Raw genomic sequence first — 16121 nt, 5'->3', positions numbered from 1 at the left:
TATTTTTTTCTAAGTCATTTCAAGCACTGTCAAGAATGGCAATTGTGGGGGGAAAAAAATAATAATTCGGGCTTTACTGTTAGCAAAGCTGCTGGATCAAAGAAAAGATTCAAAATAAAATGAAAGAATCTCTCTGATGCTGACGAGCCTTTGCTTGTGCTGCATTATTTTCCGCTGAATGCCACTCATTTTGCTCTCTGTTCAGTTCCAGAGTCTGAAAGGCACCCTGCCACAGTCATTCTTTTCTCAAACTACGACGACGACGGAACTGAAACAGGGTTTATCGGAGAGCCGTGAGATCACCAGCACCTTCTTCCTGGACCCCGGAAATTACATCATCGTTCCCTACAGAAAACACCACGACCAGGAGTCGGACCTCAAGCTCCGCGTCTTCCAGAAGGGCGCAGAGCTTCCTGGGTAAATAGCGCTGCCTTACTTGTGGAGCACCGTGGGGGAACCTGCATTAAATATTCTACATTACAGACCAGAGGAATTTGTCCTTGTTCAGCGTGTGCGTGTGTGTGCAGGGGCATCTTATGAGTGTGTGTGTGTGTGTGTGTAGAGGCATTGTATTGAGTTCATGAAAGTAGTCCCTTCTGGAGGGGCGTCGTATTGAGGGGCCGATGCAGTATTATTCGCGGAAAGCGGGCACTGACTTCTCAGCGCCCGCTTTCTTAATGCACGCATGGTGCCCGTAAATTAGGGAGTGGCGCTAGCAAGGAGGTGCTAGGGTCACTTGCGTGTCCTTAGCGCCTCCTTGCTAACGCGACCCCCGCGGTTACCGGTGGTCTGCCGGTTATGAACACCGACACCGATAAACTCAACGTTGGTTTTCATAACTGCAGTCAGCCGGTTATGAAAACCGACGCCGAGCTTATTGGCGTCGGTCTTCAAAGCGGCCGGCAGAAGTTTTTTTTTCTTTTTTTTTCTAACTTTTAAAAAAGTACAGAAAAGCAATTTTTTTCTGCTTTTCTGTACTTCTTTTACCTGAGCTCAGCTATTAACGCCTGCTCCAGACAGGCGTTAATAGCTGAGCGATAAATGGGGCCGATGCAATACAGTGCGCTCAGCCGAGCACACTGTTTAACCCGCTGTCGGACACGGGTTAAATAGGCCCTAATCCACCCCCTAATGCAATAGGGGCATTAGCGCCTATTTAACGCGCGTCGGACGCGGAGTGAATGAGTTAGCGCTCATCACATGCAAATGTATGTGAATGAGGCTATTACTCAATCACTCCGAATGCAAACAGATGAATGTGTGTCTCAGATACACATTTATCGCTCAGGTATTAGCGCCTGCCTGGAGCAGGCGCTAATAACTAAGCACACTGAAAAGAGGTACAGAAAAGCAGAAAAAGCAGCTTTTCCGTACTTCTTTTTTTAAAGCAAAAATAAATAAATAAATAACGTGACAGACCGCTGAGTTATGAAGACCGACGTGGGTAAACTCTGCGCCGGTTTTCATAACCGGGCGTCTGCCAGTAATGAAAATGGCTGCCAATAAACTCGGCGGCCGTTTTCATTACTGGCAGACAGGCAGGTTATGAAAAACGACACCGAGTTTACCGGCGTCGGTCTTCATAACCGGCAGTCGTGACCCCCTAATTTAAATATTGCATGGAGGCCCCCTTGCGGGCGCCATGCGTGCATTAAGAAAGCGGGCGCTGAAAAGTCAGCGCCCGCTTTTCGCGAAGATTTTTTTGCATGGGCCCCCAATGTGCGCAGAGCCGAGTATTCTGGCTTCACACTCCCTTCCTGTACACAGCACTCTCCTGCTTCACTTCAGGCCGCTTTACCTGTTTCTGAGGACTGAGGCTCATGTGACTTGTGCTGTGACTCCTTTGGACATTATATGACCCCCTATCTGTCAACCTGGCAATAAAGCAGCCCTCACCCCTGCACTGGGACCCAATTTAACAGTAATTTCATTTTTTGCTTTGCAGCGATGGAAGTCGCAAACTAACAAGTATGAACATGCCGAAGGTACGTGGCACTGGTAGTTATGGTAAATCGTTACCATGGTAGTTTGCAAATCACGAGGTCCATACTCAAAGCCTTTTAGTTGCACAATTCACAAGTTATCCGCTGAACGGAAAGGTTTGTAACACTGGGGGCCACTTATCTGGCTAGGTTTTAGCCGGACAACTCTTTATCCATCTGAAATTTAGGCAGATAAAAATGAGGCGTTTTCCTAGGTAACCCTAAGTTATCTGACTAACACAGCCAATTTTCATTGGCATCGGGCTCAGCCGGATGTCTTTAGGACTGCCTGGGTTTCTCGTTCCAGTCACCAAGGTTTTACTCCAGTAAGTGGTTTCGGCAAAACAGAAATAGGCTCCAACAGAATTACACAGAAATAACCACCACTGACAGCTCCTGGAGATGTATTTATTTTTAAGTTCTTATGTTCCTCCTATAGCAAAGCTAATTATTCTAAGTGGATTACAGCAAGAGCAACGCACGGGATTTGTATTCTGCCTTTTGGGTCCTGTAGATATTTCTCTGTCCCTCCTAGGGCTCGCAATTGCAACTTTGAACCTGGCGTGAGTGCGCACATTTGCATGCATACATTGGCCCTCACCAAGGCATGCGATCGGTTTATTTATTTATTAATAACAATTGTTTAACGATATATGATAATATATGACAAATTTACAATATGTACAAAATAAAGTTCGTAGGGCAATTACTTGAATGAAGTCAAAACGAGGTTAGATAGTTAAGGGGTAGAAAGAGGGGAGGGTGAGGAATACGAGGCTGTGGGAGGTACTGTGAATTGGAGGTGGCGGGGTTAAGTAAAGGCTTGTGTGAAAAGCCAAGTTTTTAGGTTTTTTTTTAAGGTTTGGGTACAATGTTCTTGACGCAGGTGTGAGGGCATAGAATTCCATATGGTTGGTCCAGCGATGGACAGGGCCCGTTCTTTCGTGGCTATGTGAAGGGTGAGTTTGGGGGGAGGGATGTAGAGGGTTCCTTTATAAGCAGTTCTCATGGGTCTGTTCGAAGTGTGATAGTGTAGGGCGTTATCCAGCCATTGGATGTTTTGCGTATGCAGGGTTTTGTGGATAATCGTAAGGGTCTTGTGAAGGATTCTAAAGTGTATTCCCTGTACGTACCTGGATCAGTCCAGACTGCTGGGTTATGCCTCCCTTCCAGCAGATGGAGTCAGAGAAAAGCTGAAAAGCCCCCACCATATAACCTGGTGTGCCACCTGCGATCCCTCAGGATTTCTCTGACTCCAGCAGATTGAGAGGCATAACCTGCGGTCCTGGTTCTGACTAAATTTCCCGGGATTTGCTCCCGTCAGGTTTGATTCACTTTCTCAAACAACCTTTGACTAAATCAAACCTTATTGTAAAAAAAAAAACCCAACAATAAAAAGAAGGGCATTTTTTAGTTGGCAGGGAAACAGCAGCTAATTTCTGGCAGGCAAGGCAGAGCATTGCCCTGCAACTAATTTCCCGGAACAATTGTATTACTGACCCGGTGCGCAGAGGGGGAAAACTTACCGGTGGGCCGGTCACTCTTCCCCTCCTTGGTCAGATCTAAAACTTATTGAGCCTTCTAATTCTGGCCTGGCTGTCCACCGAGGCCGACATAAAAATAAATAAATAAATAAATAAAAGAGGAAAAGGGAAACTAATATTATTTAAACTAATATTATTTAAACCATTTTATTTTTACCTCTATTTGCTCCTTTGTCAGCCGTTGCCTGCTCAAACACTCCCGGGCCTCCGGAGGGGGTGGAAATTTCAGCCGGCTGCTGCACTTCTCTCCTTCATGCCGCGTGGCAGCTCGTGTTCAGCGTGTGGAGAGCCGGGGGTCCGGCTCTCCTGTGAAGGCCTCTGCTCCCGGTGTCTCCCTGGGGGCGAGGGGCCTTCGCGCCGGTCAAATTCAGCTCCGCGGGGGGGGGCCTTACCGGGTCCGTGTGGGAGACAGTCAGCTGTCAGGCAAGGGCCGGCTTCGCTCCCGATCAGTGCAGGAGTGGCGGCCATCTTGCCTGCAGCTGACAGGGATGCAGTTTCATCGGGGGAGGAGGAGGACCCTTCCCCTCTGTTCCCGCCGGCTCTCAGTCCCCAGCGACCGCGCGGCTTGCAGGAGGCATCAGCTCCGCCTCTGCCTATGTCATTGGGGGAGCCCTTAAAGAGGCAGCACCCCTTTTCTTCTCAGTTTGTCCTACTATTGCACAAGGCATAAATGGAAGCTGAGGCTGATGGGGAATTCCAGTCTCCTGTACCGGCTAAGATTTTCAGAGCTTCCAAGGATCAGGGGAGACCTGAACCTGGCACTACACGGCAGAATCTGGGGGGGTCAGACCCTCTTATGCCCACAGATCCGGAATTTCTGGATCCCTCCACCCAGGGTGGGGGGTGATGGAATAGATAATGCCACCCCGGTGGAGGGGGATGATCCACAGGTACTCCACTTGTTCCGCAGAGAGGAACTGGACCCCTTAATCTCTCCTAGAACTGGAGATCCCTATCCCGCAAGAGGTGTCTGATAACTCCCCAGGGGATGCAGTTTTGGCGGATCTTCGGGCTCCACCCCAAAACTTTCCGTTCCATCCAAAACTTTTTCAGCTCGTGTCCCGCGAATGGGAAACCCCTGAGGCCTCATTGAGGGTTAGCAGGGCCATGGAGAAGCTTTACCCGCTTCCCAATGATTCACTCGAACTCCTAAGGTTCCCAAGGTGGATTCAGCGGTCCTAGCCATAGCAAAGCATACTACTATCAGGGGACGGGAGGCACAACACTCAAGGACCTCCAGGATAGAAAACTGGAAGTGTTACTTAAACGGATTTTTGAAGTGTCTGCCTTGGGGGTACGAGCCGCAGTATGTAGTAGCCTTATGCAAAGGGCTACCCTTCGTTGGGTTCAACAGATGCTCATGGCCCAAGACGTCCCCCCGGGGGAGGCCGAGCAGGCGAACCGAATGGAATCGGCGGTAGCCTATACAGCTGATACCTTGTATGATCTTCTCCATACTTCGGCACGCACTATGTCTTCAGCGGTATCTGCCAGGCGACTTCTATGGCTACGTAATTGGTCGGTGGATGCCTCCTCCAAGTCTCAGCTGGGTTCTTTCCCTTTTAGGGGGAAATTATTATTTGGAGATGTTGTCTCCCAAGGCCTTTATAAGCTGTGTGATTTCAAGGTTTATAAGCTTCTGGAGGACAAGCCCAGGTCGGGCCGCTCACCCGGTGCCTACAGGGGCTGTTTTAGGGGGCATTGCCGTTTCAGGACAGGTAGGGGTTCCTCGTCCTATAATCCTCGACAATTGACTACCTGAGCACAATCTTGGATAAATTTGTTTTGTGGCAGACGGCCTCAGCGTACCGCAGCCACCCATACCTTTGCCCACAACAATAAATTTCCCCAATGAAGGGGCGCTGGCCTATTCCTCAATTCCATGGATCGGGGGTCGACTTTCGCGTTTTCGAGAGGAATGGGTCAAGATTACCTCAGACTAGTGGGTCCTAGATATTATAAATCATGGTTACGCTTTGGATTTTGCTCGACCCCTGCGGGATCTCTTCCTACAATCACCTTGCGGACCCCCACAGAAGCAGCAAGTCACCCTCCAAACGTTGTCCCAGTTGAAGGCTCTCGGGGCCATAGTGTCGGTTTCCAGAGCCGAATGCCGGACCAGTCGCTACTCCATCTATTTCGTAGTTCCCAAGAAGGAGTGCTCCTTCCGACCAATACTGGACCTCAAGCAGGTCAACAAGGCGTTGAGGGTACCACGGTTTCGCATGGAGACGTTGAGATCGGTCATTGCGGCTGTCCACAACGGGAAATTTTTGGCTTCTTTGGATTTGACGGAGGCCTACCTTCACATAGGAATCCAACCATTCCATCAGAGGTTTCTGAGGTTCATGAACATGGGACATCTTTATCAGTTTTGCGCCCTACCTTTCGGGCTAGCAACGGCTCCCCGCTTATTCACCAAGGTAATGGTGGTAGTGGCAGTGAGCCTTCGACGGGAAGGCATCTTGGTTCATCCTTATCTGGACAATTGGCTTATACGGTTTGTTCAGTATTGCGCCAACTATGGTCCCTGGGCTGGGTGGTCAATTGTGCCAAGAGCCAGTTGATTCCCTCCCAGGTGTTGGAGTTTTTAGGAGCCCGCTTCGATACCGCTGTCGACAAGGTTTCACTCCCTCTGGTGCGGATGGACCGGTTGATGGGTATGCAGGGTTTTGTGGATAATCGTAAGGGTCTTGTGAAGGATTCTAAAGTGTATTGGGAGCCAGTGGAGATCCCTGAGTATGGGGGTTATGTGGTCTCTTCTGCAGGAATTAAAGAGGATTCTGGCCGCTGCGTTTTGGAGCATTTGGAGCGGCTTGATCGTTGTAGCGGGGAGGCCTAGGAGGAGGGTGTTGCAGTAGTCAATTTTGGTGAAAAGTAAGGCCTGGAGGACCGTGTGGAAGTCATAGGGATGGAGAAGTGGTCTTAATTTTTTTAGAGTGTGGAGTTTGTGGAAACATTCTTTTGTGGTGGAATTAATGAATTTTTTTAGGTTTAGATGATTGTCTAAAGTGACTCCTAAGTCTCTTACATGTTGGACTTTAGTTACAGGTGAATCGGGTTGGGGACAGTTGTGGTGGTCTGGTGTGATGAAGAGGAGTTCTGTTTTGGATGTGTTGAGGGCTAGGTTGAGATTAGTGAGGAGGTGGTTAATTGAGGAGAGGCAGTTATCCCAGATCTTGAGGGATTTGGGAAGAGATTCTGTAACAGGGATGACTATTTGGACATTGTCTGCATAGATATGAGTAAGGCCTAGGTCCGCAAGGAGTTTGCAAAGGGGGAGGAGATGCCAGTTGACTTACGGCAAGAGGAATGCCTCAAATCTTTCAAGCGGAAGCTTAAGACCTGGCTCTTTGCTAAAGCATACACCTAATTTTTCACTCTTCCTATCCATTATATCCACCTTCCACTCTCCCCTCTACTTTCCCCTTCACTGTCCCTCTCTCCCTCTCTCCCCTCCCCTCTTTCCCCCTCCTACTTCTTTCCCCTGCTCCTCCCTCCATCTCAGCTCTCCTCTCTCCTCCTCCCCTTTCTCCCTCACTAGCCTGCCTGCACATCTTAGTCTTTATTTTCCATTGTACATATGTATATAATTGCAAACGTTGCTATAATATAATTTAATGCAAACTTTCCCATGTTATCTCCCACCCCCTTTTAATACCTTGTTCGCATGGTTTAATCGTTCAATGTAAAGCGCCATGCCTGGCGCCAGTTTATGTTACAATGTGAACCGATATGATATCCTGGATGAATGTCGGTATATAAAAATTTTAAATAAATAAATAAATAAATAAAAATATTGAATAGTGTGGATGAGAGGAAGGAGCCTTGAGGGACTCCTCGAGTAAGGTTAATGGGATTGGATTCATTGTTGCCGATTCTGACATTGTAGATGCGGTTGAGGAGGTAGGATTCAAACCAGCTCAGGGCTGTTCCCGTGATGCTGATTCCTGAGAGTCTATCTAGTAAGATGTAATGGTTGATGGAGTCAAATGCTGATGAGATGTCAAGTAGAGCCAGGATGAAAGATTGACCCTTGTCTAATCCTTTGAGGAGGGTGTCAGTGAGTGAGATAAGTAGGCTTTCGGTATTGAAAAATTTACAAAAGCCGAATTGGGACGGGAATAGGAGGTTGTTTTTTTCAAGGTGATCCGTGAGTTGGAGGTTCACCACTCTTTCCATGAGTTTAGCTACAAAAGGGAGGTTGGAGATTGGCCTGAAATTAGCTGGGTTTGAGGGGTCGAGGTTGGATTTCTTCAGAATGGGTTTGAGGGTGGCTTGCTTCAGAGCATCAGGAACGAATCCTTGAGTGAGAGAGCAATTGATGATATTTGCTAGGGGATGGGAGATTATGTTGGGGATGGTTAGTAGAGATTTTGTGGGAATGGTGTCTGAGGGGTGGGAGGAGGGCTTCATTTTCTTAAGGAAATAACATTTTTCTTAAGTTTATAACATATGCACGCTCGCGTATGCGTGCATATTATAAAGCGGCCTGGCCGCCAGATTTTGAGCGGGCGTATGCACGTGTATGCAAATCCCACTTCTACTGATTAAATCAAGGGATTTTAAGAGGGGCGCATGCCTACGCCAGTCCCAGTTTTACCAGTTTGTCCCCAGTTCGCCCAGTTAAGAGAAGTCCTCCAAACCCCCCCTCCCACACAGTTTGATAGCCAGTTAGCCCTGAACTTCAAAACTCTGGGGATCCGCGCAGTTTTCTTTCAGTTTTAACTTCTACGGCACCCATAGCAGAAGTAAAGTTACGTGGCTGGGGGCTGTGGCCCGGGCCGGGTCGCGTCAGTATTTTCGCGCACATCTTAGGTTCATGTCCCGAAATGCCCGTGCCATGCCCCTTTTTTTAAAAGTTTAGAGATGTGCGCGCTGTAGGAGATACGCCCATATCTCGGCAGCTTTTACAATCCGCTCGGCACGCGGGAGAACGACTTCTTCTTGCGTCCCCTAGTTAATGCGTGCGTCAGGCTTTTAAAATTCACCACTTAGGGTTTGCCAAGTCACGTTAGGCGTTTACTGTGTGGTAAATGCCTGCACTGTACAAGTTACACAAGCTCATTGCTAAGCAATTTCATGCTAATAAAATAACGTGGCTTGCCTGAAAGATCGCAAGCCGTTTTATTTTCAAGAAAGTTGAGCTACGACTCGGTCGTTAGCTTCCCAGTGCTCCCAGAGGAAGCTAACGCACGTCCGACTGCCCGCGGGGCCATGCCTTAAAGGGTCTGATCGGCACAAAGTATCCCCCCAGTTGAGGCTAACACCCAGGGATCTTGTGAGACCCCCTCAATCCCACCCATCCCCACCACCCCTAGAGGCGGCCCCAGTGATAACATTTTTTAAATCCTGGCCCCCAGCTCCAGGCCTTCCAACAGCCTCCCCCGCCCCAGGCAGCTGACTCTCCCCCTCCTCTTGTCCCCTCCCCTTGCCGTCCTCCAGTCATATCTTTAACTTCCTGGTGGGATAGTGGGGCCTGGAGTGAATAACTGGAAATTTTGAAGAGAGACTTTGGGTGACCCCTGGGATCGCAAAAGGTCAGGGATGGTGAAGAAGAGAAAATCGGTTTTGGGAAATCTTCTTTGAGAGAGTGTGCACGGTGAATTTGAGATCTGCACTGTTTTATCTTACCTTCTGTACTGTGCCAGACCTTGAAATTTTCTTTATCTCGCTGAACTAGTTATTTGTTTTGGAGCACAACGCTGGTGTTGACGTGTTTTTTGGGGGGTAGCCTTGACCCAGTTTGGCCTTGTAGGTAGCCTGCCCCCAACCCATGAACCCCAGAATATATTCCCCCACCCTGGTTGAGTATTCCCAGTGGCAAAAGTGGGGTTACATATATATAGAGAGAGAGAGAAAGAGAGAGATGTACATCTGTGACACATGTACTGCTAAGTGTACTCATAAAAATTCAATGAAGTTTAAGCTTATAGAATGACTTTCTTATATTGAGAGGATAAAGATTGCAAGTAGACCAATCAGAGCCCACGATTCACTGGTTCCAGAGTACTTTTGGGAGGGAATGTGGTATCCATTCCTTTGACGACCTTTCTCTCTACACTTTTTAGATCATTCTCACATTTGACAAATAAGAGGTCTGAGGTGTGGTCACTCTAGCTTAATTTTATCAATTTGTTCTTTTTACTTTAGACTGTCCCCAAAACGTATCAAGATGACTCGTATGAAGATATCTTTGCACGATATGCTAACCAGGTGAGTCAAGTACACGCACATAAATGAGGGATGCGACCTGAAAAGCTGAAATGTTGTTGGAAAGATTTCTGGTATCTCTGCAGCACCGAGAAAGTTAAAAACACATCCCAGTGTTAATGCCATTGTAAATGTTCTACTCCAGCACAGGAGAGGTAACATAGTCACCACAGTCGTGCAGAGTTAACAAAGAATGGTGACCAATCACTCAAACTTCATTACAAAACCAATTACAAACAATCAAATCCTACAAAGACAGCATTGTTAAAATCCACAAAAATGGGCAAAGATATGATACATACATTATTAACTTCCATATTAATAATTATGTCAGAGACCCATATTCAATTAATTTAGAGGCAGGATATTATACTGAAAATCCACAAGCAAATAAAATAACATATATAGACCCAATTTTACTGCTGTAGCCACTAGGCTACTCCTCTACTCAAGACAAGACAGTGACAAGAACCAGAGGAACGCTAGGAAGCACTGGGAGAAGCGTGACCAGTTGTTGAAAGGCAGTGAAAATGACAATTTTCAATTCACTGGTGAGATCTCATTTTGGAGACTGTGCCCAATACTGGAGGCCATACCTCCAAAATGGTACAGATACTGAATGGAAGCAGATCAGAGAAGGGTTCCTAAAATGATGCAGAGCCTAGCCCATTGGTCTTATGAAATAAGACACAAGGATCTAAAAGTATGCATAAAACCCTAGAGGGAAAGAGGGAGAGACATTCAAAATACCTCAGAGACATAACTGCACACGAAGCAAGTGTTTTTTAGTAGAAGAAAATTCTGGAAGAGAATATGAAGCTTCAAGGGGTAGATTAAGTAGCAACATGAGGCAATATTTATTTCACCGAAAGGGTTATAGATACATTGAGCAGCCTCCTAGGGGAGATATGTGCTAGAAACAACTACAGTATCAGAATTCAAGAAAGCATGGGATAGACATAAAGGATCCTTAGCTGCAAGAAGGTGAAGTCACAGGTTAAGTAGACTCTGCAGGGAAAGCGATCAGACCAGATGGGCCCTCCCATTTTTATCTACCATTGTATTCTAGGTTTCATTGGCAACCCAGCATGTGCAAATATATCTTAAGCATATTCATTTTGGATAACCTGAAGTTCCCTGTACGTACCCGATCAGTCCAGAACGCCTGGGTTTATTCATCCCTGCCAGCAGATGGAGACTGAGAAAAGCCTCGCTGACACTGCTTGAAAACCCTAGTGCCACCTGCAGGAGCTCAGTATTTCTCTGTCTCCACAGATGCGGGTGCATAAACCTGCAGTCCTTTTTTCTTTACCTTTGCTTTAGATTTTTTTTCTCATTTTGCATGAGCCTTCCTCTCAGGGACTGGGTTCCTTTTGGAACCTGTGTTGTTCGGTTGAAGTGGACCATTTAAGGTCCAATTTGGTACCGTGGGGTGTACATCTGGTGGTCCAGATCCCTCCCCTCACGAGGCCGGCCGTGCGGCTTACAGCCCTTCTTTTTTCTTGCAGGGGATTCCCTCCTTGTTAAAAACAAGCTAATTTGCGCTGGCAGCTCCTTTCAGCTTAGGAGGGAATCTCACTGTTTCTTTCCTTTTTTCAATTGTTTAAAGTTGAAAAAAAAAAAAAAGTTTTGTTTTCTCAGAAGGAAGTTGGCTGAAGGGTAAGGCTCTGAGTCGATTCCCCCCCCCCACGGGTCATGACAATTTTATTTTGTTTTAGGGTTTATTTTTAGATTTATCAGCTGGGGATTTTTTTCCTTCAGTCAGCATGGTTCGTGGCTCGGCATGTCGCGCTCGTGGAGCCGTTCCAGCGTGGCTCAGCCGGTCAGGACTGTGCTCAGGCTGCATTTCGGGAGGGAAAGGACCCTCCCACCTTCCGGGGGTCTCAAAACGCTGACGCCTATGTAAGCGCACGGCTGTCGTGCTTGGGCCATTTTTGCAGCCCCCGAGGTCCCCAGAGCTGCCGACTTCCGTGAGGCGGGAGCAGAGGCCATTTTGGCGCCAGATTCGCGCACACCGCCATTTTTGGAGTGGGAAGGGGATCTCCCACCGCGGCTGTCTCCGGTGCATCTCGGACCCCTCGATGCACTGGGGGTATCCGGGGGGGGGGGGTGCAGATCAGTCAGGTCCTTTACCCCAAAGGCCTGGGGGAGACCCGGTCCCCATTTTGCCCCCGGGTTCCCGTCCATTTTCGCCTGATTTTATTCTCCTGCTGCACCAAGCTTATCTGGTGCAGCAGGAGGGTTTAGGGGGTCCACCTTTGCTTCTCGCTCCTCAGGACCCGGGTCTGCGGCCTTTGGGTTGCGATCCAGGGTTGAGGGGACCTAGCTCTTGGGGGGGCACCAGGAGCTTTACAGGGTCTGATCCCCTCGGCAGGGGCAGCGCCGGGTTCTTTAGAGTGCGATCTGTTTCCTCCGGACCCGGATCAAGACCCAGATCAAGGCGATGACATACGCATGCCATCAGTGACAGAAGGGGATGATCCCAAGATTCTCAGGTTATTCCGGAGGGAGGAGTTGGCATTTTTGCTTCCGCAAGTCCTTGAGGAGCTGGGTTTAAAACCTCCTCAAGAAGCTCCAGAATTGGATGGGGCGGATCCTGTTCTGGACAGTCTTCGGACTCCTCCTTCCGCGTTCCCGTGTCATAGGTCAGTGCGACAGTTGATTGAGCATGAGTGGGATTCCCCAGACTCCGGTTTGAGGGTAGGTAGGGCTATGGCCAAACTCTATCTGTTGCCAGAACAGACCTTGGAGCTTTTTGTGCTTCCGCAGGTAGATGCGGCGGTTTCCGCAGTCTCGAAAAAGATTACGATTCCGGTGGAGGGGTCCGTGGCCTTCAAGGATGTACAGTATTGGAAGTTAGAGCTTCACCTTAAAAGGGTTTTTGAGAGTGCTGCCTTGGGACTCCGGGCTGCTGTGGGCTCCGGTTTTATGCAGAGGGCATGTCTGAGGTGGGTGCAGGATTTTCAGGACACACCTCCTGGTTCCGACATGTCAGAGGCAGATCGCGTGGAGGCATCGATCACGTATGTAGTGGATGCGCTGTATGACTTGGTGCGTATGCGGTCCCGGGTTATGAGTTCGGCGGGTAGCGGCCAGACATAAAAAAATAAGCCCTAGTTGCTTTACTGCACTCCTGGGACTCCGGAGGGATTATCTGTTAATTGCAGATACTTACTGCGCCGTGACTCCCTTTTCCTCATGCCGCGTGGATAGCGGTGTTCTGCCTGTGGAGAGCTGGAAGCGCGGCTCTCCTGCGACGGCCTCTGTTCATGATGCCTTCCCGGGGGAGAGGGGCTGTCGGATCAGCTGGCTGCAGGCAGGGGAGCAGTTATCACGCGGTTGTGTGCCTTGGGGAGGCCTCTGCTGGTTGTTAGGCTTCAGCCCGCCCCGTTCCCGGGCAGTGTGGGAATGGCGGCCATTTTGGCTCCCTCCGATGCGCTGACAGAGCCGAGCTCGGGGGGAGGGGATTTTCCTCCACAGCTGTTGCCGCCCAGCTTGAGCCCTGTAAGGCCGCAGGGGGCAGGGCATGATTCTCCTCCTCCTCTGGGCCCTCCCCTGGGGGGTCCTTTAAAGTGGCAGCATCCGTTTTCATCCCAGTTTGTGCTTCTTATGCATAAAGCATATATGGAGGCAGAAGCAGCTTTGGGGGAAGAGGATCCTCCACCTGCAAAGGTTCCAAGACCTGATGCAGGCCCAGACATCTCCGGAGTCTGTGTGGGGGGCACTGCTCCAGATATGACGGCAGCTCCGTGCCCTGACCCGCTAGGCCTTGCACCCCAGGACCCGGATTCGCCTGCAGATGTGGATGAAGCTGCTCCGGTGGAAGGAGATGATCCATGTGTCCTCCATGTGTTCCGCAGGGAAGAGCTGGAGCCCTTGATCCCTCACGTGTTAGAGGAGTTGGATATTCAAGCATCGCAGAATGTGTCTGATCCTGCTTCGGGGGACCCGGTTCTTTCGGGTCTTCGACCCCCTCCCAGGACTTTTCCTTTCCACCCGAGTCTCTTACAGCTTATGACCTGGGAGTGGGACGCGCCGGAGGCTAGTCTACGGGTCACCAGGGCTATGGAGAAGCTTTACTCGTTACCGGAAGAGTCATTGGAGCTTCTGAAGATTCCTAAGGTGAATTCGGCTGTATTGGCTATAGCCAAGCGCACCATGATCCTGGTGACAGGAGGGGCTGCGCTTAAAGATCTCCAGGATAGGAAGCTGGAGGTCCTACTCAAAAGAATTTTTGAGATTTCCGTGCTCGGTGTCAGAGCAGCGGTTTGGAGTAGTCTTATGCAATGGGCCACTCTCAGATGGGTGCAGCAATTGCTCACGGCTCAGGCATTGCTCCCGGGTGAAGCAGAGCAGACGAACCGAATGGAGGCAGCCATGGCTTATACCACGGACGCTTTGTATGATCTCCTCCAGACTTCCTTGTGCACCATGTCCTCGGCAGTGCGGCCAGGAGGCTCCTGTGGCTCTGTAATTGGGCTGCGGATGTCTCCTCCAAGTCACAGTTGGGTTCCTTTCCATTTAAAGGCAAGCTGTTGTTTAACGAGGATCTTGAGCTGCTTGTTAAGGCCTTAGGGGACAATAAGGTGTACAAACTTCCGGAGGACAAGTCTCGCTCCTCATGGTCCTTCGGTGCCTCGCGGGGTCGTTTCCGGGGATAGCGCCATTTCTGTTCAGGCAGGACTCAGTCTTTTGCCCCCCAACAGCAGTCGACAAGGTCCCAGGTTTATGCAATTTACCGTTTGAACCCCTAAAGAGAGCTACTTTGAAGGACTTAATGCTTAAGTCTGTTTTCCTCATGGCGATATGTTCGGCCAGGCAGATATCGGAGATTCAAGCATTGTCATGCAGGGAACCGATTTTGTGGTTTTCGGAGACTGGGGTATCGCTTTGAACGGTGCCCTCTTTTCTGCCAAAAGTCGTCTCTGCGTTTCATTTGAATCAGTCAGTAGAGTTACCGGCTTTCCCAGATTTAGATCGAGACTCTCCTCAGGCTTGTGATTTGCAGAAGCTGGATATTCGCAGGGTTCTCCTCAGGTATTTAGAGGTGACAAATGAGTTTTGCTTGTCAGACTATCTTTTTATCTTATGGAGCGACCCAAAGCGAGGGCTCCCGGCTTCAAAGGCTACCATAGCCCAATGGTTGAAGGAGGCTATAGTATCAGCCTATATAGGTCAAGGTCGGGGTGTTCCTGAGGGTCTCAAGGCTCATGCGATCAGATCTCAAGTGGCATCCTGGGCAGAAAGCCAGTGTGTTTTCTCCACAAGAAATTTGCTGGGCGGCTACTTGGAAGTCATTACATACTTTTGCTAATCATTACCGTTTGGATGTCCGGGCTCTGGATGTTGATTCTTTTGGCAGCAGTGTGCTCCGAGTGGGACTCTCCGGGTCCCACCCCATTTAGGGCAGCTTGGGTACATCCCAGCAGTCTGGACTGATCCTGGTACGTACAGGGAAAGGAAAATTGGTTCTTACCTGCTAATTTTCATTCCTGTAGTACCATGGATCAGTCCAGACGCCTGCCCAGGGTATTAGATTCTGGAAAGTCCGCTCGGATACTTTTTTTGCTTGTCTTTTTTCTGCAGGATGCAGGAGGTATTGAAAAATACGAAGGTTTCAGCACGACTGTTTTTCAAGTTGGCTCTTTCTTCTGTAGACATGGTTTATTATTCCGATCATTTGTTGTTCTAAAAAATGTTTGTTCGTTCTGCTTTGATATTGATTATACTGAAGGATCACAGGGGGCACACCAGATTATGAAGGGTGCTTTTCAGTTTGTTTCTCCGTCTCCATCTGCTGGAAGGGAGTTATAATCTCAGCAGTCTGGACTGATCTGGTACTACAGGAATGAAAAATAGCAGGTAAGGACCAATTTTCCTTTCCATCTTTCTTTTGGTCAGCGCTAGGGTCTTGCTAGAAAATTTTCAAGAGAAGGCTGAAGACAATAGGCAACTGCCTAGGGCACCAAATTTGGAAGGAGCCAAGTATTCTGGCTAAAGAGGAGCCTGCTTCCGCCTGCCTTAGGACCACGCGCCGGCACAGCTTCAAAAGGGCACTACCATGGCACTCTGCCTACGGGCACCATAGTCTTAAATCCGGCCCTGTGTGGGATCACCTAGAACAGCAGATCAGGCATTTTAGTGGAAGTCCCAGCACGTGATATTTTTCATTTTTGTTGGTCCTCTTTTTAAAAGTCATGTACACAGAAAGCCCGTGCCCACTACCCACATGCGGGACGATCAGTTTAAAAAATAAAAATGAAGAAGGGATAAGACAGGGATTCAGATTCCCTGAAGAGCTGGCCCAAATTGTTGACAGTTAACAGAGCTAAAATGTAGAACAGGAGAATTACCATCATGGTTAAAAGGTGAGGTGAAAGAG

At 48.9% G+C, this 16121-nt stretch overlaps 1 protein-coding gene across 2 annotated transcripts in view; it reads left to right on the top strand.

Moving 5' to 3' along the window:
- Positions 1–16121, top strand: part of LOC115086739 (calpain-13-like) — a 229993-nt gene that overhangs the window by 170593 nt on the left and 43279 nt on the right. For both annotated transcript variants that reach the window (XM_029593017.1, XM_029593018.1), the window contains exons 13-15: positions 206–417; positions 1946–1985; positions 9680–9742. In XM_029593017.1, the coding sequence (XP_029448877.1) occupies positions 206–417; positions 1946–1985; positions 9680–9742 (315 nt within the window). The remainder of the gene's footprint in view (positions 1–205; positions 418–1945; positions 1986–9679; positions 9743–16121) is intronic.

Source organism: Rhinatrema bivittatum, chromosome 3 (assembly GCF_901001135.1).
Source record: "Rhinatrema bivittatum chromosome 3, aRhiBiv1.1, whole genome shotgun sequence".
Classification (NCBI taxonomy): domain Eukaryota; kingdom Metazoa; phylum Chordata; class Amphibia; order Gymnophiona; family Rhinatrematidae; genus Rhinatrema; species Rhinatrema bivittatum.
The sequence above is the reverse complement of the archived record's forward strand: the minus strand, read 5'-3'. Positions and strand labels throughout refer to the sequence as shown.